At 48.1% G+C, this 24,784-nt stretch overlaps 4 protein-coding genes across 6 annotated transcripts; 1 reads left to right on the forward strand and 3 right to left on the reverse strand.

The window, feature by feature from the left end:
* Positions 1–777: 777 nt before the first annotated feature.
* LOC119116265 lies at positions 778–12,657 on the reverse strand. 3 transcript variants are annotated; one of them, XM_037241522.1, is made up of 5 exons: positions 12,491–12,657; positions 5,043–8,603; positions 4,421–4,538; positions 2,979–3,815; positions 778–2,767 (listed from the first exon to the last, which is right to left on the reverse strand). In XM_037241522.1, exons 2-5 carry the CDS (start codon positions 6,472–6,474, stop codon positions 2,218–2,220), a joined length of 2,937 nt encoding a protein of 978 aa, XP_037097417.1. In that variant the 5' UTR covers positions 6,475–8,603; positions 12,491–12,657; the 3' UTR covers positions 778–2,217. The 3 variants fall into 3 exon arrangements, with proteins under 3 accessions (XP_037097417.1, XP_037097415.1, XP_037097418.1); XM_037241520.1 differs by lacking the exon at positions 12,491–12,657 and adding an exon at positions 9,650–11,269; XM_037241523.1 differs by lacking the exons at positions 2,979–3,815; positions 12,491–12,657 and having other exon boundaries at positions 778–2,764; positions 5,043–8,684.
* Positions 11,614–19,325, forward strand: rin3 (Ras and Rab interactor 3). The gene is given in 19 exon segments (XM_037241724.1): positions 11,614–11,976; positions 13,604–14,060; positions 14,542–14,653; positions 14,730–14,802; positions 15,084–15,175; positions 15,500–15,627; positions 15,630–16,196; positions 16,198–16,218; positions 16,220–16,343; positions 16,451–16,463; positions 16,513–16,687; positions 16,751–16,763; positions 16,766–16,895; positions 16,987–17,131; positions 17,212–17,398; positions 17,620–17,751; positions 17,840–18,006; positions 18,320–18,434; positions 18,533–19,325. Coding segments are annotated over 19 exon segments (2,949 nt in total). The 5' UTR covers positions 11,614–11,944; the 3' UTR covers positions 18,799–19,325.
* On the reverse strand, positions 19,326–21,985 carry tedc1 (tubulin epsilon and delta complex 1). The gene is made up of 8 exons (XM_037241530.1): positions 21,762–21,985; positions 21,451–21,532; positions 21,112–21,320; positions 20,737–20,874; positions 20,516–20,581; positions 20,299–20,385; positions 20,079–20,228; positions 19,326–19,891 (listed from the first exon to the last, which is right to left on the reverse strand). The coding sequence occupies exons 1-8, from the start codon at positions 21,894–21,896 to the stop codon at positions 19,511–19,513; spliced, it is 1,248 nt and encodes a 415-aa protein (XP_037097425.1). The 5' UTR covers positions 21,897–21,985; the 3' UTR covers positions 19,326–19,510.
* Positions 21,986–22,226: 241 nt separating this feature from the next.
* Positions 22,227–24,691, reverse strand: dnal1 (dynein, axonemal, light chain 1). The gene is made up of 9 exons (XM_037241532.1): positions 24,157–24,691; positions 23,993–24,104; positions 23,694–23,732; positions 23,364–23,473; positions 23,221–23,276; positions 23,085–23,140; positions 22,802–22,928; positions 22,590–22,730; positions 22,227–22,395 (listed from the first exon to the last, which is right to left on the reverse strand). Exons 2-9 carry the CDS (start codon positions 23,996–23,998, stop codon positions 22,352–22,354), a joined length of 579 nt encoding a protein of 192 aa, XP_037097427.1. The 5' UTR covers positions 23,999–24,104; positions 24,157–24,691; the 3' UTR covers positions 22,227–22,351.
* Between the last annotated feature and the right edge of the window lie 93 nt (positions 24,692–24,784).

Consider the following 24,784-nt stretch of genomic DNA (forward strand, 5'->3'; position numbering starts at 1 on the left):
TCTCTCTTCTCTTGAAAATGTCATTTCTATGATCCGATTTGTCCTACAGCAAAAGGCTGTGATCTGGTCCAGTAATCCCCTCGGTGCCTGAAGAACTGGCACACGAATTAACTATTCATCAAGGTAGTCTCACTCTCTGGCAACTGCTCTAATTAATCAGCTTTATATAGATGGCCAGACCTACATTACTGACCCTGCACCCCATCCCGACATACGTACAATGCATCTCAAACAGATGGTGCCACGGGCTATCATGTGCGTGTGAGAGAGAGAGAGAGAGAGAGAGAGAGAAAATGGACCTTCCTGACCTCATAGTTCATGCCGAGAGGTGGCTGGGGTGGAACATGGATGCCCCCATCTCAGGGAAATGTATGCCTAGACAGCAATAAGAGAGCAAGCACAAATGCAACAAGATCAGGAATGGTCAAGAAAATGAGGTACAACGGGAAAAGGCAGTATATAGCATCTGCATGGATTGTTTTTTCCAACTTTATTGACAATAGAAAGGCAAAATGTAGCACCTGCCTGCAAGGGGGAGGCGGGCTAACATGAAGAGAAGAGAAGAGAAGAGAAGAGAAGAGAAGAGAAGAGAAGAGAAGAGAAGAGAAGAGAAGAGAAGAGAAGGTGCCAGTATCGCTAATGGAGCTTTTGTTGCTAATGCACATTGTTAGCAACGGCAGAGAATCTTCTCCAAAACAGGACACAAAGCGGATCAGCTCCTCAAAGCTGATTTGATGTTCCTCAATGCCAATCTTATCTACAGACAATTTATGAAGATTTTTTTTTCCGTTGATCTTTTTTGAATTGATATTTTGTTGTGCCATTTAAAGTGATCCCATATATTGGTTAATTGCGGACCAATAACAAGGGACAAGTTAACAAAACAAAAAAAAAAAAAAAGGACGGACTGAGGACAAACAGAAGTGTTTTTTCGTCCCTTCGTGTAATGGTTGTCTGTTTCTGGGACAAATGGCGCCGCCTAACCTCGCAATTCGTCCGTTTTGGCAAACGACTATGGAGGTTAGGGCTTTCCGTTGAGTGTTAATTGTCAACTCAGGTGGTCAACATTTGAAAACGGATGTGGACATTTCTTCAAAATCAAAATGATTTCAAAACTAGAAACTATTTTATGAAACAGTAGATACATTCACTGTGTTCTTTAAATGGCACCAAATAAAGCAGATTCATCATATTGTTGAAATTGGAAAAACAATCGAAGGATTTCCAGCAAGATAATAACACATCAGCGTTCAAATGTACTTGTAATTATTTGCACCAACAAAAGTGGCAAAAAAAAACAGAGAATGATCATTATTGATATCTTAGAGAAAGACTAAACTGTGCCATCTGACTTGGGATGAGTTTGACAGCCACCCCTCTTTGAATAATAGCTCTACTGAAAGGAATGCTATCTAAAAAGTCATAGCCAGAAAATGAAACGCATCATAAACTACAGTCAAGTACACCAATCACTCGTTTTTCACATAGCATGGGTTTGTAAGCATATTGCTCAATGATCAATACATTCACATTTCCAAGTCTAAAATAAATGTCAATAAATGCCTCCAATAAGATGGGATGCTTCCATCCGCGCATGTTCATCGCATACTTTGTAAATAGACTTGAAGGCTCAAAGTTGAAAATATATTGGTCACACACACGCTGTTAAATACGACGCTGCAATATTTATCAAATCAACTGTACAAACTGAACTGCTTGACAATTCTTAAAGGTTTGTTGGTAAATACATCCACGAGTTAGCGAAAAATGAAAATATTTGGAGATTTTTGGCTTCCAGCTCTCACATATGTACCTTTTCGAAGTGAAGAACCACCATCAACATGATACACTTTGCTGTTCTCGTAATTGTGTCTGCATTGTACATTCAACAAGATCATATTGTGTGCAATTAGCCAACTGTGTATCTTTTAAATGATGCCTTTCTGACAGTCTGAACCTTCCCTGGCTGGCTGGCTGGCTGGCTGGCTGGCTGGCTGGCTGGCTGGCTGGCCGGCCGGCCGGCTGGCTGGCTGGCCGGCCGGCCGGCTGCGTGTTTTGATTCAAATTGATGAGCCGACTGTATGCACGTGGTTAGCATCTTTCTGCAGCGAGGACGTACGTAAGAAGGCAATGGCAAAAGCTAGCTGCGAGATTAAAAGCCAGAGCAAAAACAGGCTTTGATTGTTCAAGCCGTCGATTGAGAAAGTTCTTCGTTGTTCAACCAGAAGAGGAGGAGGAGGAGGAGGAGGAGGACGGGGATGAGGTTAAAGACGATGACGAAGAAGCGGCAGGCCGGTGCCCGCCAAGTTCACTTCCCCTGCCCTCTGATGATGATGAAAACGACGCCATGTCCTTTTCCTTCTCTTTCCGACTTCCGGTGCACACTGAGCGCTGGGCCGGCTTGAACTGCCAGGTGACCTTTTTGGTGGCACACGAGCGCTCGGCCGAGGCGCCGTCGTCTGCCGATCCCACGGGAAGCCTCTTTGCTTTGCCCTTTTGCTCTTGTTCGACCGAGGGCTCTTCTGGCGTCTCAGGTTCTGTCGTTTCTCCAAACGAGTCCCAACGCGGTTCCGCCGCCGCCGCCGGCGGCAGTCTTTTGTGTCGGGCCGCCCCGGTGGATTTAGCGCCGCCGGCAGCTCTGGAGGGCCGACTGGCACCCGAGTCGGACAAGTCCGAGTCCCAGTCGCTGTCGCCGGCCACCGAACCGCAACCCAATACGGACTCGTCGACGGGCTCGGAGCCAGAACTTTCGGAATCCGACTCCCTGGAAAAAGAAGAGACGCGTTGAAATTTGCAATTTTGTCGACTTTGCTGCCTTTCTGGCAGCCAGCGCAGATTTAGAACATGGCCAGCCAGTACACTCAAAATGGAAGGCTTGCATGGGCAAACAAAAAGTACCAAATGGAATCAATCCGGAGCTCTTGAGCATTTCCCACCCAAATGATCCAGCAAGTGGAGACAAAGAAAACATGCCATACCTGCCACTGTATGACGTTGATCCTTCGGGGCCTAAGAGGAGGCAAGCTGGAGCAGCCAGGTATACAAAGCTGTCAGTACATAAGAAATCTCCTTCTTCTGCTTTACGGGGTGGGGCCAGGTGAGCCGGCGGCGCCCTGGCAACCGGCTCCGCGTCGGACTGCTCCAAACGCGTTTTCCCGCTGCGCTCAAAGTGTTGCACGGGCACGCTCTCTGTCTCAAAGTCTCCGGCCGAGTAATCCGTGACCAGGTTGGAGATGTCTCCGCGGGGGCCATCTTTTTCTGACACCGCAAGATAAACAAAGCTATCTGCTTGGGCAAAGGGATCAATGTCACCACTGTCCAGCCCTGAGCTTCGAATTGCCTTGCGATAAGGATCAATGGGATGTTTCAAGGGAGATGGCGGAAGAAGGGGCTCCTCTGCCACGAGGGTAACTTTCCTTCTCGGCCGCATGGCTTCACACTCAACGGCGTCTGATCGGTCCGGTGTGGACTCATAAGTGGAAAATGCTCTTCCTGTTTCATGGCCATCTTTCCCTCTCACTTCATGGTCTCCGCAGACGTTTTCTCGGACGTCTTCACGAGAGGTGGTGCTGAGCAGCGAGGGATAGCACCATTGGAGTTCGGCGCTCTCCTCCCTGCCCCATTCCTTTAAAGCGCCATCATCGCCGTCCTTCTCCAGTGATGTATTGCTGCTGCCGAGGTCAGAGCCACTAATTGGCTGGTCGCTGTCAGAGCCAGCCCCTTCCTGACTCTGATTGGATAACGACAGAAAGACGCCGCTGGAGTCCGATTCCAGCGTTAGGTTGGAGTCTGGAGAGCTGTCCTCTTTATTGGGGCTGCAAGAAAGATTGCACCGTTGCTAAGCCATTCAATGTGCCGTGCCGTGCCGTGCCGTGCTGTGCTGTGCTATTCTGTGCCGTGCTATTCTGTGCCGTGCTATTCTGTGCCGTGCCGTGCCGTGCCGTGCCGCGCTGCCTGGTTAGTATGACGGCCTTTGTGCCAGAACCTATATGCTGTTTGCTGTACAGTGCCTTCCAAGTTGAACGGAGGCATCATTTGGAATGTAAAACACGGCGCATTGTCTTACTGGGACATACAAAGCGGCTCCCATTGCAAAATGAGGAAACGGAAGGAAAAAGCTTCATGTACGGCTTGTAACTTGGACATCAACTGGATCTTTAGCGTGAACATACTGTGCATGGATGTAACCACTGAAGACCTTGCATTCTTTGTAACAACAAAGAATAAAAACAATACCTACATTCATCCAAAGTGCAATTAGGGCAAAATGTCAATGACTATCCGACTATTGTCAAAAGCTTGTTATTCTTTGTAGGTCAAATGTAGAAAGAAAGAAAAACAACAAAGTCAGCAGCTTAGTCCGTTGTTAACTATTAAAGGGTTGAATGGATAGAAGCAGACGTTTGACACTGAGACTAACCTTGTGGACGTCCCAGCAGGAGATTTGAATGACCACCCGACAGTGTCTTGCTCTGCGTCAGTAGCCGGGATTAGCATGGAACTGAATTCCACACGGACCTGACACTTGCTTCCCAATCCTAGAAAACAGACACATTTAGTTTGCTTCCTTCCTTCAAAAAAGAGCAAGTGGTTTATTCCACTGCTGTCATGAGCAGTTGTCATGGACATTTCGAACACTTGTGTGGCATCTCCATACTGATGAAACATTGGGAACGCACAATATTGTGTGCTATGGAATTGACATTACGAACGCTCCAAAAGATAGTGGGGAGATCACTAGGAACCATTGACACATTTCATCCCCATTTACAGTCAATGTAATTGTATGTCTCTTATTATGGACACCGAGAGACAAGATAGGTAATGATAAGGCCAATGGGTTTATCACTTATTCCTGGCACTCTCTAGTATAAAAATACAGTCTTTGGGGAAATAAGCCTGTTCCTGCCACCTACTTCCAATGACAGTGCTACATGATTCCGTTTTGATTCCTTTGTGCTGGAGTTTCAGATCGATTCCCCTAATCAATCTCAGAATTGCAAATAGTTTGCGTTATTCTTCAAAAATCAGATTGTGCCTACCCGTCAAGACGGATCCTTTCTCTCGCTGAGGCCTTGGATGGGTTCGGTACGTCTCCTTTTGAGAATCCGGCGACGACGCTCGGTATAAATCCTGGCCGTCCGAATGGCTCCGAGACAGATCCAGGTGCTCCAAGTCCGAATCCAGCTCTCTGGCTCGCTTCTCTAATTCCGACAAGCTGAGCTCCGAGGCTGCCGAAGACGGAGGATGGGAGCCTCCGAAGCCGAGCGGGGGCCGAAGGAGAGGCCAGCGTTGAAGGGAACCCGAGAAAGAATCGCTATCACCTCCTGCGCCATCATCCCATATAGTGTTGACCATCTGGAGCACTGAATCCCAACTCTCCGTGGTCTGGTGCTCCTCCCCAAAGGATCCTTCTTCTTCATTGGTGACATGTGGCACCGGCGCCGCCGGCGCCACCGCCGCCGGTGCCGCCACCACCACCTCCAACGTTTGCAACTGCCTACCTTTGACACTTTTCTCTTCCATCTTGTCACAGATGATTTCATCGTGCCTTTCATCTTTCTTTCCACTCTCTTGAACTTTTTCTTGGGATTTTATTATTTTGATCTGCTCTTGTTCGACTTCTTCCGCCATTTGTTTCGCAACTGCGGTCTTTGCCTTGACTTGTGTTTCTTTCATTCTATTAGCGCTTTGGTCACTTTCCCCAATAGGATCGTTTCCCTCGTTCACATATCTATTCTCTGTCAGATGGCCTTGTTTCTCCCGGGTTATACATCTTCTGGGATCTTCTAGGTCTCTGTAGACCCTCCAGTGCTCCAGGTTCTGCTCTTTCAGGGATGCTCTGCCCACTAAATTGGCTCCTTGAACTTGTTCTTGATGGGGGGGCTCTTTTAGTGAGCAGCGGCCCGCAAAAATGCTCACATCTGTCAAAAGCGGGTTCTCCGAGTGGTGGCCCGGACGGAAATGGAGATGGGAATGTGGCCGGCGCTTTTCTAAGGCCGAGATAACTGACGGAAGCGGCGGAAGGATGGGAAGATTATGGACGGCTCCACCTTGCCGAACAGTTCTCTTTCTAACCATGATTCGACGAGGCCAGGTGGACTCAATGCCTTCGGCGGGGCCTGTGGATTCCAGATCTGCGAGATCTTTCCCGAGTCGTGGGCTGAGCGCCCCGGGTCTCAACCCTGTGGCCGTACCGGGTCGGGACCTGGAACTGGACTTTGAGGATTTGGACTTGTGGCTCTTGGACCCTTTTCCAACATGGCTGGGTATAATATCTGTGCCCATATCCGCAAGTGTTTGCCCTGGAGCGGCATTTTGGCTTTTATCCACAGGCTCTTTGTCGACCTGGGCATGATGGATGTTGCTGTGGCTACTTTCTTGATTGCTGGCGTCATTCTTACTTTTCTTCTCTATATCCTTAGTCGGTCCCACCTCAAGCGGCGCCCGCTGTTCATGCGAAGACACGGTCATGACGTCTTTTTCAAAGTTAGTTTCTAATACTGCGGCTGGGTCTGAGCTCAACTGCTCAACATTGCTGGTTTGGTCTCGGGGTGCTTTCTCCACAGGCCTTGGACTTTCTTTCTCAGTCCCGTTTCGATAGCTGCCTTCATTCGAAAATCATATCCAGTTCCAGTCTGTGCGTTATCTCCATGATGTGACGTGGATGGTCGGGTCTCAGCAATGGGTTCGGGTTGAGTGACACCTCGTCCGAGTTTCGTCACGCTCCTTTGTCCTCTCTGTTGATAGCTTTTGCCACATTGTGCTCCACTTGTGCTCCAGATTGCACTTTCCCTTCCAAATCCCTCCCTCCTGCTCTGGTTTTCACCTGTGAGCCCATTCTTTCTCAGAGCCATTCTTCAGACTCGCTTTGGCTCCATTCGGTATTTGCTCCAGCTTCCGACTCTATTTCGGCCATGTATCCAGTCATGATGTCCGCCTCAGCCACGCTCCCACCCTCCAGAGACTACCTTAGGCCACAAGTAGGCTTGCTTTCAACAAAGCCTGGGCTCACACTGTCGCTTTTAGAAGCCATATCCGAGCCTACTTTGGAACCCGGCTCTATTTCGACCCACTGCACCGGTGCCCATCCTTGGAGCGCCACTCGGTGAAGGCGAAGGCTGGGGAAGTAGAAGAGGGGTCGTGTCCAAGACCTGTTCAGGTTCTAAAAAGACAGAGTCTCTGTCTGAGCGCAGAGGAAGCGGTCGAGCATAGCCAAAGGTCCCAAAAAGTGGTTTCCCTTCCTCTCCCTTTCCTCTTGCTCGCTCTCTCTCCAGTCTCCCTCTTTCCCTCTCCCTTTCCCACTCTCGCTGCGCCCAGCCTCTCCTCCATCTCCCTCTCCCGCTCCCTTTCCCACTCCCGTTCTCGCTCGCCACAGCCCACCCCCCTTGCTCCCTCAGGTCCTGCTCAAGTCATGAGCAGACAGTTGGACCAACGGGGCTCGGTAGGGCGAACGGCGAAGTTCGTGGGGCGGCGACATCCTCAGGCTCTGGCTTTGCGAATAGTGCCTCGGTTGTATCACGTGAGGAGGCGAACAACGTAGACTTTGAGATTGACTAGGGCGAGCTTTGGCAGGTGAGAAGAAGACTGGCGATATGATAGCCAGATGAGAGCGGTGAGCCAGAGAAGGGGGAGATAAGAGGGGACGCCAGCGACGGCCCCCCCTGGGTGAGGATAGTGTGCTGGGTTCAAACATCCCCCTCCTTGGGCCATCATGTCATTTGGAGCCATGTCCAAACATTCCAGGTGTTGCTGAGGTGTGACAACTTTCCAGGAGTGACGACCATCTCTACTTTTTGCTACTGTCCGCGGGATGAGGGGTGATAGTGATGGTGGGTGCCTTTTGGACGATGACGACGACACCGCCGGTGCTGAGAACGTGGACACGGCCGGAGAAACCGAGCGGATTGTTGAAATGTCCGGGCGAAGGACAGCCACCGCCGGCGTCAGTGTCCTGAACTCCCAGTTTCAGGGAATCGTAGATGGCTCGTTCGTCGAGGCGGCGAACAAACGAGGGGTTTGGAGTTAGAGCGCAAGGCTGAGGCTGAAACATTTCGGCTTGGGATCTGCTAACCCTTAGGGAGCCCGCTGGCAGAGTAGCTGAAGCTCCCTTCGCCTCCGGCATCACGTCGTGGTGCTGCTGCTGCTGCTGCTGCTGCTGCTGCTGGTGGTGCTGGGTGGTGGTGATGGTGGGGTGGCTGTCAATTTGTTGATTGATGCACATGGTATCGTAGATGGAGCGTTGAGGCACGTAGCCGCGCCGTATCCCCTTCCGTCATCACGTCGCCACCTCTCACTTCTCTTTCCAAAACGGCATGTTTCTCCAGGCAACAAGAGCTCTTCCTGAAGCAGCCTGGGCGGCTAAGTGGTTTGCCCATGTTTTGTTGGAAGCTCGACGGTGGGAAGGGTGGACGGGAGACACGGGGGAAGTTTGAAGCGTCAATTGTGAAGTCTTTTCTTCCACGCGATCTGAAGAAAGAATGCGGAGAGTAGCCAGTTGCGTCTTAATCCGCCAAATTGTTAGAAAGGCAGGCACAGAGCACGGTGGAGCCAGTCAAAGCTTCTCCTCATTCTTGCTCTATTTGTTGACTTGAGTCATCCATCTGTGGAAAATAAACAAAGATGACGCTGCTCACCATGTCAACGTCTTTGCTGGACTCTCATTGTGGGCAACACATTCACATATTGGCAAAGAAAAAAAAAAGAAAGACCACCATCAATGACATTTAAACGGAGCTACCGTTAAAGCAACTTGGAGTGGCTTCTGCCTCCACGCACATCAGCGAGGTAGCCATATTGAATTGGGCTACTCCACTCTAACTCATTTTCTCTTCATATTCAACTCAGTGAAGTCACCTCAGTATCACACAAAGCCCAGTACACACGAGTAACTTATGTTTAGGGCCATCGTGGATTTCTCAACAAAATGACAGACATAGTACAAGAAAGATAAATTGGCCTGACAAGGCACTTAGCTTCGTGTAAGAAAGGCATTGAGCAGGTGTTGTATGCTGTGGAGCAGCAGCACGTTTGACAGAGCGGGACGGGACGGGACGTGGACCCGGACCCGGCTGGCCCGCCAACACCCAAATTCACCATTAATTGACGCCCACTGAAATGCATTGGGGAATGAAAGACAATTTCAAGCCAAAACATTCCGCAATAGGTCGTGGGGTCCAATCCGAGCTTCGGCCTTCCTGTGCGCCCTGCGATTGGTTGGCTGGCGACCAGTTCTGGGTGTCCCTCGCCTACTGCCTGAAGTCAGCTGGGATAGGCTCCCTCGCAAAGATAACGTAGCAGGGGGAGAAAAATAAAAATATATATATATTTATATATAAACGCACAAATGTATGTATATCCTCATATATAATTATATATATATATATATATATATATATATATATATATATATATAATAGGCATTGTACACAAATAAATTCACCTCCATCAAATATTTTTCCATTTCACTGCATCATTGTGTTTCTGTCCGCCCTGCATCTCAGCATCCCGATTTCATCAGTGTTCCTGCCACCTGCTCTATTTCCTCTGGACCACGGAAACCCTTAGCAACGCGGTCAGAATCTTTCGTTCTTCCAGCCCATTTTGTGAATGCATTGCCCATTATGCATGCGCAATTGTTTTTCCTTACCAGGATTGCATCTGTGCCGTGCCGTGCCGTGCCTCTTATTGATGCGTCTCACATCTTGATCGGTGCTTTTCTCTTTCAGTAGCTTGTATTCTTCTCCTCCTCTCCTGCTCTCTCTCTCTCTCTCTACTGTGAATCATGCCTTCTGTCAGAGGAAGGTTTTTTTTTGACAAGCACACTCTCTGCCAACCAACACACCAACGCAAAGCCTCCTCCTCCTGTGCCCCTCTCTCTCTCTCTCTCTCTCTCTGTCCCTCTTTCCATGCAGCTCCTCAATTCAACATCTCTCGGCCGCTCTCTCTCTTTCTCTCTCTCCCATTTACAGCTCCAGGGTTAGAGCAACTTTTCCTCTCTTCTCTTGCTTTTTTAATATTTCGCCCTTCATAATAATATTGCACTTCTCATTCAATTAGTAATCTGTGATTTATCGGTTCTACTGTACTATCTTCTGTGTTTTCTTTTCCAATATGCTTTCAGATTTAGATTGACCTGATAGCGGGGTACCATTGGGGAAAACACCATGCATATTAGAATGGAAGTAACAGGATGCTATCCATCAATCTATCAATCTATCTAACAGTTTCATGCACTTGTCTCCATCCCTCTTGCATAGCCCCCCCTCTCTCTCTCTCTCTCTCTCTCTCTCTCTCGCTCTCTCTCGGCTTGGCCTCTACCTCCCACTCTTCACCTCAACATTAATGCAACATGCATCACTGTGAGGCGGCGGTAGTTAGGTAGTTAGTACAGGCAGCGGGCGGCGGCGGCGGCAGCAACAAGATCCACATGGCAACGGCTGCATCCGAGCACATGAGCTTGATTTGAAGGATAAACGATCACTCCATGATTTCATGAATCACCACAGGAACACTGAGACATTTGTCAGACACTTCATTTTAGCATTCTAAGCCAAGTGCTAATGGTAGCAATATAGAATATGACATTGCATCTTTGGATGACTGATGAACCATGACAAATGTCATCTTTCGACCATGACATTATTATGAAAGTGCAATGTGGCAAATTAGGGTGTGTGTGTGTGTGTGTGTGTGTGTCTGTATTGGCCAGGTTTGTGGACATAGTAGCTCAGTTTCCACCATTGGTCTTGGGGTTCCGGTTGCGGAAATCAAAAATCAAGTCACCTTCAGGAAATCAACGTGATGGGGACTTCCACTGACTAGTCACTTCAGCCAGCGCTCACCTTATCTACGTAGAATGAACATTTTAGCAGCTCACACTGAACGCAGATGAACAAAAGTACTTTTCTCATCATAAACTATGCGGGGGAAAAAAATCATGCATTTCAAAATATTTGGATTCTACTAAATGAGTGCATTTTTCTGGCTCTTTGCTCCACCCAGTGGCAGTTAGCTGTCGGTGGAAATCACACAGCGCAGAATGTGAGCATGCATGAGTCATGTGCTGCTGTTTACACAGGAAGCAGCTGCACAGTCAACATGCTCACTTCACATGCATGTCCAAATACCAAGTGTAGCTTGACAGCACTGGCTGCAATCGCAGTACACAAGAGTAGCCAGCCAGCCTGCTTGTGTATTTCACTTGCATCACTTTTAGTTATGCTTGCAAAGCTAGCAAAGCTAATAACCAGTGTTTCTCAGAACCTCTTGGAGATCGTCAATTGGTTATAACCAGTTAAAAAAGGAAGCAACGTCATTGGAAATGATTGGGGTGCGTCACATTTGTTGAGGCGAGAGAGAAACATGAAGTTTTACATTCCACTGTGTAAGCTTGGAGCCATCTGGAAGCCTTTAAAGGAGGGAGGAAGGAAGGGAGGGAGGAGACAAGGTGGAGCCTGGACAATACATACATACATATACATATATATATATATATATATATATATATATATATATATATATATATATATATATATACATATATATATATATATATATATATATACATACATACATACATACATGCATAGATACTGCTTGTGCGTGAACGTGTGAGAGCACGCCTTTGATTTAGCGCAATGAGAGAAGAAACTAAAGCACGACACGCACTAATACTAAATATGATACATGCCATTAATGAAAAAGACAAGAGTGCAGAGGAAAGTTGACCACAGTTGTCAGCCCCTTCCTGTCTTACAGCTCAGGAAGTTGAGGCCAAAGCTGCCACATTGAGATATTTTCCCCTGATTCAGTCCTGCTTGACTAAACAGGGGGAAGAACCAGGCAGAGAGAAGGCGGGATTTGGGTAAAGCCGAGACGAGAGCAAACACAAAAGGAGAAGGAAGTGACTGAGTACACTCCAACAGTCCATTGAGAAGTTATGATGGAAGCCAGCGTTGATTCTCAGGAAACAGGGTGAGTTTGGAACCACTGCGCCTTTTTGGACAAATCTAGTACAAGTGGACGAAGGGAAGGGAAGGGAAGGGAAGGAAGGACGAGTTGGGGGTGGAAGTCAACAAGTCACAGTTGGAAAAACAGATGTGGCTCGCTCGCTCGCTCGCTCGCTATCTAATAATAGGTCAACGCTTACAGATTCCTCTTGTTTCATTTGAATCCGGTTTGCCTGACGTCGCTCGGGTTAGTATGTCGTAAGTAGTCTCTCGCAACTTTATGCTGAACTTGAAAATATGCAAGCCTGTCTGCCACATGCCAACAACTTTGACGGTAGCGTACGCTATGATGAAAAAACACAACTGCAAGTGGCTTATTTGAAAATTCAAAGGCTTCACTGTTGGAAATATGAACATCATTCTTACTGCATGCATGCGTTGAATAATGATGAGAGCTGCATATCACGAAGCGAGACGTCATCGATGCAGTTTCATTTTTCAAAACAGTTGCCATGTTTTTTTCGTGAGAAGTTTCCTACCAACAATGACAGCACACTTAACCTCCATCGCTAGCACTTGTTGTTGATGTTTTGAGTCGCTGTTGTGTCTTAGGCAAACCAATGAGTGTCCTCCCTCATCCAGCCCGTGCCGCACGAGGCCAAAAGAATTTCATTCTTCGGCCGGGGCAGAGCTAGGGCGTTGCGTCCAACTTCAGCTCAGTGGCCTAGTGGTAGAGTGTCCGCCCTGAGACTGGAAGGTTGTGGGTTCAAACCCGGGCCGGCCGGGTCATACCAAATACTATAAAAATGGGACCCATTGCCTCCCTGCTTGGCACTCAGCATTAAGGGTTGGAATTGGGGGGTTAGATCACCAACTGATTCCCGAGCCCGGCGGCACCGCTGCTGCTCACTGCTCCCCTCTCCCCCAGGGGATGGATTAAAATCACATGGGGATGGGTTAAATGCAGAGGACAAATTTCACCACACCCAGATGTGCGTGTGACAATCATTGGGACTTTAATCTTTTTAATCTTTAACTTGCATGTTCTCACACAGCTGAGGAGAAATGAGCAGAGACAGCGTGACATTTTCACTGGCTTTGCGTGCAGATTGGCGAAGGTGCCGCTAATCGGCGGCTAGTGCTCACAACGCTCTTGCTAATCCTAATTGCTGCAAAAAGACATTTGCTCTGCTCTGTTACGTGCCTGTCGCTAATCGTTTCGACTTGTTCGATAGTGAGCGTCGTCACAAATAGAATGAATCGTTCGTTGTATTAACAATGATGGTCCTTGTTACACTCCATTTATTGTCCCTTGTAGTACATTTAATACCAACACTGACATGGTTCAGATCGAAGGCTAAGTAGAGCTCCAATAGAGTCATAGGGAGTCATTGGGTGATCAGGTGATCTTTTTTGCTACTCTTATGAATAAGAAAGATTGTTGTTGTTAAGATGGCCATTTTGGGACGCACCGCGTAACAAACCAGTGTCTTTTGTGTTCTTGTCATTGGGAGAGGGAACTTGAAGCATAAAAGGGTCTGCATTGCTCACCCCTTTTTGCTCTACAGGAAAGGAAGGTCTCTTTTTGCAAACCAAAAAGTGATTTGAAGTTGTCAGCACGGAATGTCTAACCTTGTGTTTGTCCTTGACAGGCAAACTCCCACTCTGACAGCAGCAGCAGCAGCAGCAGCACACAACACTTGTTCCAAGCCGTGTCGGCCCAGGCCTCCCGCCCCCGCGGTCAAGTCCTCCCAAATCCCTTCCCGACCTCCTCTCCCTCCGCCCACTTTGATGTGTAAAGCCGCCGCCCCGCCCGTTCCATCTCTCCCACCGCCTCTCTCGCCGACCCCACGCACCGTGTCTCCTTTGCTTCTCCTGGAGAGTTCCATCAAAGCTGAGCGTGCTCCCTGCTTAGCTCCTCTTCCCTCAGCCCCAGCCCATGCAGCGTCAGCCTCCTTCCCCTCGGCCCTGCCTTCTCCCCCTGACATCTTACCAGTCTCGCCGACGCTGAGCCTTATAGATCTCTTGTGGGGAGCCACATCTGTGTGGCTTACCAAAGGACTTAGCCAAGAACAAATCAGCAGGATCCTGCGAGAGGAGGCTGCAGGGGTGAGGAGACACTCTCACACATATTTTGAAGATAGGCAGAAACGGGGCTTGCCTGACATTTAAGGAGGGAGGAAGGAAGGAAGGAAGGAAGGAAAGGAAGGAAGGAAGGAAGGAAGGAAGGAAGGAAGGAAGGAAGGAAGGAAGGAAGGAAGGAAGGAAGGAAGGAAGGAGGAAGGAAGGAAGGAAGGAAGGAAGGAAGGAAGGAGCGGCAACAGAAAAGGCTTCGCTTAGTCCTCGCCACTTGTGGTCTGGCAGGTGCTGGTATGGGTGGAGCGAGGTCACATTTGGAAACAAACACAAGAAGCTTCAAGCCAACCCCAAAATGTACTGAACATAGCAAGTGTCCAAAGGAGACAAATAACCCAAGGCTAAATTTGACTCGGTCGGAATCCAAATCAAGTTTCTCCAACTGGCCTTCCTTCCTTGCTTCCATCCGTCCGTCCATTGCATTGTTTAACATCTATCTGTGGGGTACTTGCAGGTCTTTTTGGTTCAGAGCTCAGAGGAGCAACGTATGACGCTGTCGCTGCGCCTGCCCGATGAGCAGGAAGTCGTGCCCATCCGCGACCTGGAGGTCAAACAGCACAAGACGTGTAGGTGCTCCTTAATATCGCTCGAGCCTCGAGAACGTAGCGCTTACATAAGCGCACTGTGATTGTTCTTCCGCAGTTCTTCACTTAGATGGTTCGGCTCTGCTCTTTGATGACATCTACAAACTCGTCTCCTTCTACTGTGTCAGCAGGTGCTGCGCACACACACACACACACACACATAGAGACTCTGCTATAGACACAGTTGAGTTGAATTGGTGAACAAAGGTGGTATTTGGCACACTTTCACCTATAAATCAGCCATAATAGCATCTCCTTGTTTGCAAAATGGCTGCCACACGCTGGCAATTCAGATAAGAGCTCCTACTGCTGTATTGGAAGAACAAGAAAGGAAGAGGCGGCATTTGTTGAAAAGGCAACATGCGCAACGCACTCGTTACTTGACTTGACATAAGATGTTGACTCCAAACAGGGACATCCTGGCTGCGCCACTCAAACTCCCGCAAGGCATTTCAATGGCAAACGGAGAAGAGGAGCTGGAGATCATCTCTGCTATGGGTGCAGGTATGCAGGTTCCATCCATACACTTGGGGGAGATAGAGAGAGAGAGAGATCGACTTGGGATTGAATCACGTCAACAGATCAGCTAACACTTTCTTCTTCAAATATATGAGATTTCTTTCTTCTTCTACAGGAAGTAGCCAAAACAGGTCAAATCCTCTTTCCCCGTCTGACTAAAAGAACGGTAGCTTAAGAAGACAAAGCATTTCCTAATCTGACAATCAGCAATATCACCTTTGCGTCTTCTATTTGGGGGATGATTAGTATGCGGTATTGCAATGATACAAACAGCCTAGCTATGACACTTTGCCATTCTATGGATTGCAGACTTTTGGACATCAGCTATGAACCAGAAGACAACAAAGCAGAATCTTCTGGATCCCAACACGGTTCATTTGTATATCAACCCCATCGCTCTGGCAGAGACACCAAAAGCAAGCAGCCAAAAGAAATACTGATCAACAACCCCGAAAAAACATCATCTCCTACTTGCTCATGGAGAATCCAATCAGAAGGAAAAGACAGAAGTCACGAGTCAGGTAAGACCACCTCAAAGCAGGACACCAAATTCAGCGTGCCCCCTCCCAGGCCCCCCAGTCTGGGACCATCGGGCTCCGGGACGGGCCTGCTCTTCTCCACGGACAAAAGCTCGTTTGCAGCTGAAAGGCTGGGGCCGGGGGACAAAGAAGACAGGAAGACAGCGCTGACATCACCTCCTCCATCGAGACCTCCCGTGCCCTCCCTGCGTCCTGCTCCTCTGCGCCGCGCTTCCTCCGGGAATAGTACGGACGCTGGCGACAAGGGCCGAAAAGGACGACGAGAGGAAGAGAAAACGTGCGCCGTGGCCCAGGGCGGAGAACTGTCAAACACGCCAGGTGGAGAAAGCCAGGACAAAGAAGAGGACAAACGGGACATTTTAGCCAAGAGACCCGCTCGACCCGTACCTCAGCCAAGGAAGAAAGCGCCCTCGCCTGACAATAGTGCCGCAAAAAGTAGGCCCCCCTCCCCGTCGCAGAGGCCTGAACGTGTCACTGTACTCTCCTCAAGGGGGGCGCCGTGCTCGGAGCAGATGCGATGTCCTGCTCTAACAGCAGCACTGAAGAAAAGAGGAGGAGGAGGAGTGAGGAGGAGGAGGAGGGGAGGCAAACCAGGAGCAAGATCAAAACCATAAGTAGGTCAAGTCCAAAAGAGCATGTGTACCAGTTGTGAACTTTTGAAAATGACCTGCAAAGCTGAGAAATGATTTGCACATGGATTGTTCCCTTGTTGACATGACAGACACATTGGAAAGGTTGCAAATGAGTGCATGGGCTAACTTTGGCGTACCCCCTTTTTTTTAGTAAGCTGTCCGAAAATGGTGGCAGCAAAATGACGCGGAAACCGACCACCGTCATGTTGGGCAAAGCTCGTTCCCGCCTGTCTACTGTTATTACCGCCTCATCAGTCACGACCGTCGCCCTTCTCGCGACGCTCGTGGAGCTGGCTCGAGACCCGCTCAGCTATTTTGGCAACCGGGTAAATGCTCCAGCTTCCAATGGAATGACATTGGCCCAACTTAAACGAGTTGCCGTTTGAAAGGTGAAAGACCACCGGCGTTCACCCTCGAGACCATGTCCAAGCACTCCACCTCCACTGAGCTCTTGCAAGAGATCAGGCAGATGATGACTCAGTTGAAGAGTTACCTGCTGCAAAGTACCGAACTGCAGGCCATGATGGAGCCGCAGCACCAATCTTCACAGACAAACTGGTATGCCATATGTGGGTGGTAGTGGCGGCTTTTTTCTTTTCTTTTCTTTTCTTTTTTCCATATGAAGAAGGCTGATTTGTGACCCCGCAGAGAGCATCGTGGAAGCGGCTCTATGTAAGAGTGTACTGAAGCCACTGAGGGAGCCCGTTTACGGCAGTCTGAAGAAGCTGCACACCGACAATGGCAGTCTTAAGCAGCTGGCACACAACCAGGCACGGCAACATACGAGTAACATAAGTGACACGCTCTGCCGCCGCCGCTAAGGTCGTCCGTGCAATTGTGCCTGTATCAGTCTGCAGTTCTGGGCAGTACCACCACAGCTTTGGGAGTCACCACTGCCGTCCCAGAGGCCCCGGCGATGGAGAAGATTAGCGTCAAACTCAGTAATCTGCATCTTGAATACTCTCCTCCAAAGAAGATCGAGTTACTGCTGAAGGCCTGTAAAATCATCTATGACTCCATGTCTGTCAGCTCTCCAGGTAAGGGCTTCCAAATGTACTTACACATTCTTATCAGTCAGTATACATGGAATTGTCTGACGGAATACAAAGAAGCTGCTTCTTTTCTTTGTTGAGCCTATGATTCCATGCCTTCCTTATTTTGCTGCTGGAGTATTCTTTGAGTATCAAGGTAGTGCAGGTATCATATTGCACTAGCAGGAAATAAAGGAACGTGCTGACCGCACCGCATGATTTGACAGGGCGGGCCCACGGAGCTGATGACTTCCTGCCTGTAATGATCTATGTCCTGGCTAGATCTAATCTGTCCGATTTAGTGCTGGACGTGGAATACATGATGGAGTTGATGGACCCCACGCTAACAATAGGAGAAGGTGCAGCATCTCTTCTCTTTCACAAACGATTGGCTGGCTCCCTCCCTCCGTGACCCCCCCTTGATCCTTTCTACGTGTTTATTCCTAGGCTCCTATTATTTGACCACCACGTACGGCGCTCTGGAGCACATTAAGACTTTTGACCAGCACAAGTCAGCACCGCGTCAGTTGAGTCGGGAGATTCAGGACTCCATCCAGCGCTGGGAGAGACGACGCACACTCAACCAGGAATGTTTGGAGCAAAGATGTGTTCAGGTATACTTGCTCTTCCATTCTCAAGCACCAGTTTAGGCCAGTTGATACCCTGCCTGCCAGCCAGCCAGCCAGCCTGCCTGCCTGAACCTGCCTCTCTCTCTCCCAACTGCGACATGTGAGAGAGAGAATAGTAGGTGACGTTGCTCCGCGCTTCTGTTGGTTGTTTAGAGGCCCGAGCTTGCAGACTCAAACTTCTCAGCTCGAGTCAAACGCTTCGCGATTCAAACAGATGAACATCAGCGTCTCGCCGATTGGACAGAGCAGCTTGAAAAGACTCTTTCCAAATGTTGTCTACTTTGTGGCTGTTGTGCAGGAATTCTTGACAGTGTGCTGTCCTGACATTGGAAGTAACCCCAAAACGTTTGGCATCCTTCCCACCAGCACAATCCAAGAGCTGACTGAACAATGTGACGCACGTTTCGATCGAGGTAGATACAATAAAACGTGGAGCAGCGTCTTCATGTGCGCGCCCGCATTTGACTACGCTCCAGTGTCATGGTGTGACGGCTGGGCTAAATCCTTCCAGATTCCCACATGCTCAGCATCTACGCGGACGGGCTTCGTCGGCCCCTGGCACCTACCGACTTGGCACTGAGTGTGAAGAACAAATGTCAACCAGGAGCATATTGCTTCCTCTATCACCCCGCGGACTATCCATCGCCAGTCCAGCAGGCCTCCTGGGTCGGGCGCGCCTGCCCCGCCGTCCCGCCTCCGAGACCACCGCAAAGCGCGCTCCAAAACATTTCCGACACTGAAAATTCAGAAGAAGAGGCTTGTCTGATTAGCTGGTGATTGCTTCAATAGCAGCTACTGTTGGTGGTGAAAGATGGAAAATTTGGTTCCACCTGCTGCCTGGAAGAAATTTGTCTGTCATGATCCATTCCCGCCGCTCTTTTAGGAATAACATAAGCTATGGATGAGTCTTCATTTTCAATTCGCTACGGTTTGGCGATTGCAGACAAAAGGCCCTCGAAAGGGAAAGCCGTGCGGAAATTTGGCGCCGCCGTATCGTGCGTGGCTCATTATTCAAGTCCGTGGCCAAGCAAGCATTCCAAACGACAAAAGTTCCTGAAAAGCAAATGATTTGGTCAAAGATGGACGTTTGTCTTGAGTCAGCCAGCCCCCTGTCCGTGCAATGCTCAAAGATAGGAGTAGTCGTCTGTGAGAAATGATCGAGAGATGGGGTCCGGAACTCCTTTTTGTAAAAGCTGCAATGCAAGCTTATTGGTTTTGTCCACGTCGTTGATGTTTCATCCGGCTGACACTGCATTTGGGGGATCATCTCCAAAGACAATAAACATTGAAAAAAAGGAGAACAATTCACTTTTGGAGATTTCAATGTCAGATGAGATTCTCAACAATAATAAGAGACTGATTGAGATTGTGACACAAGTACAGATTTGCAGTCTATCATCTATCCATCACTGCATGGCCCCCCAGGCTTAGGGTTTGGGGGGCTTGCTTCTCGGCTCCAGTGCCATCCTGCGCCCAAGCCAGGTAAATGTCATTTGGAATGTAAAGAAGTTGGTTGAAAAAAATGTTTCCCGGCGGAATCAAACACCAGTTGGTCCAATGTGCCAATCATGTCCTGGAGCTGCATCCTTTTGGCCAATCTCTGCGCGTTCCTCCCCTCCAGCAGCTTTCTCTCCGTTTGAGTAAGCAGTCCTATGACCTGACTCGCTTGAAGCTCGTCTGCTTGCTCAACTGGACCGTGAAAACTTGTGACTCTTTTACCAGCCTGGAATCTGCTTCGGTACGCTCGGGAGACGCAAAACACTGGCGGCAAAGACTCGAGAGAAGGCACAGCGTGAGCCAAAGTGTCCGTGCTACTCTGAAGTCTCCCACTTGGGTCCTTAACGTCCCCTGTCTCCGGCCTCTGTACTTCCTGTTGGGCGGGATAAAGTACAGCAAAGTCGAACAAAGTGCTACATTGAAAAATGGGAATTTGTCTCGTAATTTGATGGCTTTTGTATCTTCCATTTGTATCAATTGTGTCCATTTCAAAATAAGGTGGCAGGGGTTAATGTCGCGTGTTACGTATATGGTATGACAACGCGTGTGTCATCGAGCACCTGCACTGTTTTCAGTTTCAGCAGCACGTGGTCCAGTTTTTCCACAGCCCGCCGTTGTCCAGGGTGGGACGCAGCCGCTGCTGCCCTCGTGTGTGAAGGCATCTCAGTGGCGCTGCCGGCGTCTTGCTCGTGTGTAAGTCCTGACGCTTCCTACATGTACACACACACACACACACACGCTTTGTCTATTCCCATCAGGGCTCCAGTCAATCCAACTCACCATCCAGGTCCAGAAAACATTCTCCACCTGCTTCCACTTTAGGTACAACTCAAGGAGGTCACAAAGTTCCTGCACACCAGTGCACGTCTAGAAACACAAACAATGACATGGCCTATGTACGATTGGGTTGACTACAAGCTCTGTTTAGGAGTAGCTAACACGTTAAAGAATGAACATGATGTTGCACTCCAAGTTGTAATTCATGCATTGCACACACCTCACGCAGCACAGCACAGCTTTGACCCGGGGAAGATGACCGAGAAGGTTGGCTAGCAGACAAAACCTGAAAGATATGAAAACATGAGATCATCTATCGCTTGGAGAGAGTCTGCGCATTTGAATTGACGTTCCAATGATTGCAGCGTCTCAAGTAAACGACTTCCAATTGTGTGTGGCACCGCGGGTCATTATTCTTGTTTGTAGAAGTGCAATCCTCACAGCATGTAACAAGGAGGCTCGCTCATCCTGCATGGACATCAGCATGCGCCCCTGGTGTCTCAGGCTACCAGTGAGCCACTCAAGTCTTCTCACTGAGTTGCACTCGACCAGGGGCTCCTGAGGGAGCTCGACTTTCATCTAGAAACCCAAAAAACAAGAGCTCATATTAACGACGTGTAACCAAGTGAATGCATGGGCCATTCAAATTGGAATTGGATAGCTTTGAAGCCTGAAAGGTGGCAAGGTTCAAGGGGGCCTCATCATTTTGCAGGCCGCTGCCTACTTGTGGTTCAAACTCATGGTGAATTTCATTCAGTAAAGCTTCACGTGTTTGTCAATGACTGAATGGCATGCGCAAATGACGACTGACTGTACAAGTATGGGAGGGACAAGCGTCTTGTCCAGCTGTTGCACTCGCTGGCTCAAACGCTTCTCCAGCATTCCAGCGGCAAGCAGCCAGCCGAGGGCCACGAGAAGTTCCCGGCTGGAGACTCCTCGCGCCTCGCCGGCTCCATACACCCAGCCGGCGTAGTAACCACTCCTCCACAGCCCTGTGCTCACCAGCATCTTGCACTCGGGGGTGACTACATAGTACAGACGGAGGAAGGAAAACCTTCATCAGCGACATTCTGATTGCGGGAGAAGGTTAGTCCTGTTTCTTCCACTTGATTGTGAGACTTGATTCCCAACACGAAGGGAAATCCTGCAACTCACCATTTTTCAACTGTGTGCAGCCAGCCATGGACAGAGTACTTGTCTGCAGGATATTGGCTAGGAGCTGCCAGATTTGATCCTCCTGGGAAACAAAGAGAGCCAAATGCATGGACTATGTGATGCCAAGGAATAACACTGCTCGCTCGCTCGCATAGATGCATGCACTATGTCATACCAAAGAATAACACTGCTCGCCTGCTAGTGTAATGCTAATGCTAAACAGGTCTTCTGTTGTGGTGCTTTGGAAAACAGGCGGGTTATGGCTCTCGTGGGACAAGTGTTCTTCTTCGGTGTGGTGTCCACTTACTTACCACATTGACTTCGCCGAACTTTGCCCGTCTAAAAGTCTCCGGCGAAGGGACATATTGGAGTCCTGTGGCCGTCAATAAATGACACAAAATTCCAATCACCCCCTTCACCTCCACACTCGCTTTATGACGCCGCATTGCAACACAGAGCCAATCATTTGATACATTCCACCGATGCTTAGCGCATTGCGACGCAAAAGACCATGTTGTCAAGTTGTCGACGGTGTGTTGTCACTTCCTCCTCTTTTCAAATGTTTGTCTAGATGGGCGTTGTAAAGAGCATTACTGCCACCTGGCGGACGTGAGTATGACACGCGCTTTCGCCACGACATTTGGTTCTTCTTACAAAAGAGCGACTCAATCGCAATAATAACAGATAGAGTTGTGCTCAAATATTGACGCACCCTGGCTGGTGCACAATCTGTAACTTTAGTCAATTCTGTAGGGGAAAAATGAATACAAATGCTGTCGTGATCAAGCAAAACACATTTATTTTGAACTGAGTGGGATCGAAATCAAATGAAGGTATTTCATAGAGAAGAATCTAGAAGAAGGTCAACTAACAATGAGAAGTTTTGTACTTTTGCAGCTTATCAGTCGTCATCTTCACCCACATCTCCTTTAACAACTGGAATGCCTGGAAACAAAAGGACAAAAAAAAAAACAACGACCAAGCTCGTTACAAATTGAGACAATCCCCGGTAATAATTGTAATCCATTTTCTGAAATATGATATCAATGTATTGACTGACAGACAGACCAAATAAACAGTTAGATGCCGATATGTTTTATACAGGAGGAGGATGCTGGTGCTTAAATATACGTACTTACCATCCAGTTTTGTCAGTCTGGGTAACCTTTTAGTCGCTTCTTCTGTCCACGTTCCATCGGCCGAGTGTTTCTCTTCAAGAGGGTTTCCCACAAACACCAGATCGACAAGGCACGGCAGATCAGCCAGCTTGGAAAACTCGCCTGCAAACCGACACAATTCAAATTGAACCCAAAATGCTGTCAGCTCTTTGCATATGCAGTGAGTGACTCACCCCAGTCTTTGACAAGGTTGTTTGACATATAGAGAACCTTTAGTTTTTTCAGTATATGAACACCCTTCATTTTCTCTATCAGGTTATAAGAGATCCACAACTCTTCTAGCGTGTCACCAACTGCATCCTGCAGGACACACGAGACAATTTGTGCAACGTGAATGTTCTACCACGATAACTAAGCGGAAATGATTGCAAGTGAAGCAAGTGGAAGTCATCAAAACATGAATGGAATATAATGTTGTGTGTGTGCGTGCGTGCGTGCCTGCCTGCCTGCACTCACCAGTCCAGTAAAAGCCTTGATATTGTTTCGACCCAATGACAAGATTTTCAAATTTTCTAGAGAAACGCAAAGGAAAGCGACAATGTTAACTCTCAAATGTCTGTCACTGCTTATGTGTTTGTAGTCAAGTCCTTACTGAGGTCGCCTAGATTGGTTATTTTATCAATGCAATTTGTGGACAGGGACAGCTGTCTGTGAATCACACAAGGAATGAAAAGAGAGCCACATAGATTGAGCCCTTGCACTTTGCTTTGAAATGCTTCATGTCAAATGACTCACTCGCAATTAGGGATTTTGCTAAGCGTGGAATCCAACTTTTCAATGGGGGGAATCTGACCATAAAGCTTAACAACTGTGGCCTCGCTGCTCTTCTCTCCAGTCTTTTCCTCCTGAACACACACACACACACACACACACACACACACACACACACACACACACACACACACACACACACACACACACACACACACACACACACACACACACACACACACACACACCAATTGAACATGCTAATCACTTTTTAGTTCAGATTTCATCAGTTATTAGCAAAACTCCGGTCAAAGTTTACAACTGTCTAACTGTCCTTGTTTCTATGCCACCTACCCATTTGGTCAGGGCTTCTTTTATTGTTGTTGCTTTCCCCTGGGAAACATGATCAAAAAACAAACAAACTGAGAAAATGTTATTCCTAAAATTTGGTTGATTTCTTGTTTCGTCACCGTTACGGATGATCACAAAAACTTATTCTAAAGAAAAGAGATATTTTTATTGCTATATTCATAAAATGGCAGAGTGAAAACAACAAAAGAACATGTAAATGATTATGTAAGGCACATAGCGAATCAACAAATATCATACAAGCCCGAGAAATACAATAAAATATTCGGCGATAAACTACTTACCACCATTTTGATAGGATACTTCGGTTGCTATGATACGAGCAGTAAACCAACGGACTGCGCCTGCGCAGTATCGCCGACACGCAAGAGTTTGGACTGCATACCTACCACCTACCTACCAGGCACAAAATGGGCTTCCTATTTGACGACAGAGTTGCATGTGCAACGCGGCATATTTAGGTACGGCCTAAGGTCTTATGAAGCAGAACAACAAACAATTGATCAGAATAGCCATCTTTGTTGTTTACATTCGCTCGCATTTTTCCCACATGTTACAGACATGGTACATATTAGGACACTTTGAACTGTTTTAACATGTTTGAACATTTGCGTAAAAATGTCTCCTTTACTATATATTGACATTGTCAAGACTAATACAAGGAATTTGACATTATTATTTCAATTCCACACCCATATTTGCTTGATAAGAATTAATTAAATATATGTTACTTGTTTTGAATCGCTGTTCCCCTGCGTCTCCATTATTATGCGCTTGTTGGTAATTAGTAGGAGGAAAAGTTTGGTTATAGAACTTGAATGAGATTTTATTATTGGGCGAAATGCCTGCAAATTACTGGGCATGTCGCTTCGTGTGGGGGGAAAAAACCTTGGGGTCGGTAATCTGTGTTTTTTTTTTTAATTAAGAATACAATTAGAGCAATTTGAAACCTATTATGTCCACAGGCGCGCGTCCATGCTCACGCGCCAGCCAGCACGCGCCAGCCAGTTCACGCAGGCAGGCAGGCAGGCAGGCAAGACAGGCAGGCAGGCAGGCAAGACAGGCAGGCAAGACAG

The sequence above is a fragment of the Syngnathus acus genome, chromosome 22 (genome assembly GCF_901709675.1).
Source record: "Syngnathus acus chromosome 22, fSynAcu1.2, whole genome shotgun sequence".
NCBI lineage: Eukaryota > Metazoa > Chordata > Actinopteri > Syngnathiformes > Syngnathidae > Syngnathus > Syngnathus acus.

Bases quoted from the DNA above. Each gene is read 5' to 3' on its own strand.
- LOC119116265 (XM_037241522.1), bottom strand. From the start codon at position 6,474: ATGACCGTGTCTTCGCATGAACAGCGGGCGCCGCTTGAGGTGGGACCG. The intron at 3,816-4,420 runs GTTAGTCTCAGT...TCTTTCTTGCAG, and splicing joins CCTGCTGGGACGTCCACAAG to CCCCAATAAAGAGGACAGCT. The intron at 2,768-2,978 runs GTATGGCATGTT...CTCTTCTTTTTC, and splicing joins TCAACGTCATACAGTGGCAG to CAGGGAGTCGGATTCCGAAA.
- tedc1 (XM_037241530.1), bottom strand. From the start codon at position 21,896: ATGCGGCGTCATAAAGCGAGTGTGGAGGTGAAGGGGGTGATTGGAATT. The intron at 21,533-21,761 runs GTAAGTAAGTGG...TTTGTTTCCCAG, and splicing joins AGTTCGGCGAAGTCAATGTG to GAGGATCAAATCTGGCAGCT. The intron at 20,229-20,298 runs GTGAGTTGGATT...GTGTACATGTAG, and splicing joins ATGTTTTCTGGACCTGGATG to GAAGCGTCAGGACTTACACA.
- dnal1 (XM_037241532.1), bottom strand. The intron at 23,277-23,363 runs GTGAGTCATTTG...TGTGATTCACAG, and splicing joins AGCAAAATCCCTAATTGCGA to ACAGCTGTCCCTGTCCACAA. The intron at 22,396-22,589 runs GTAAGTACGTAT...TTTTGTTTCCAG, and splicing joins CAGACTGACAAAACTGGATG to GCATTCCAGTTGTTAAAGGA.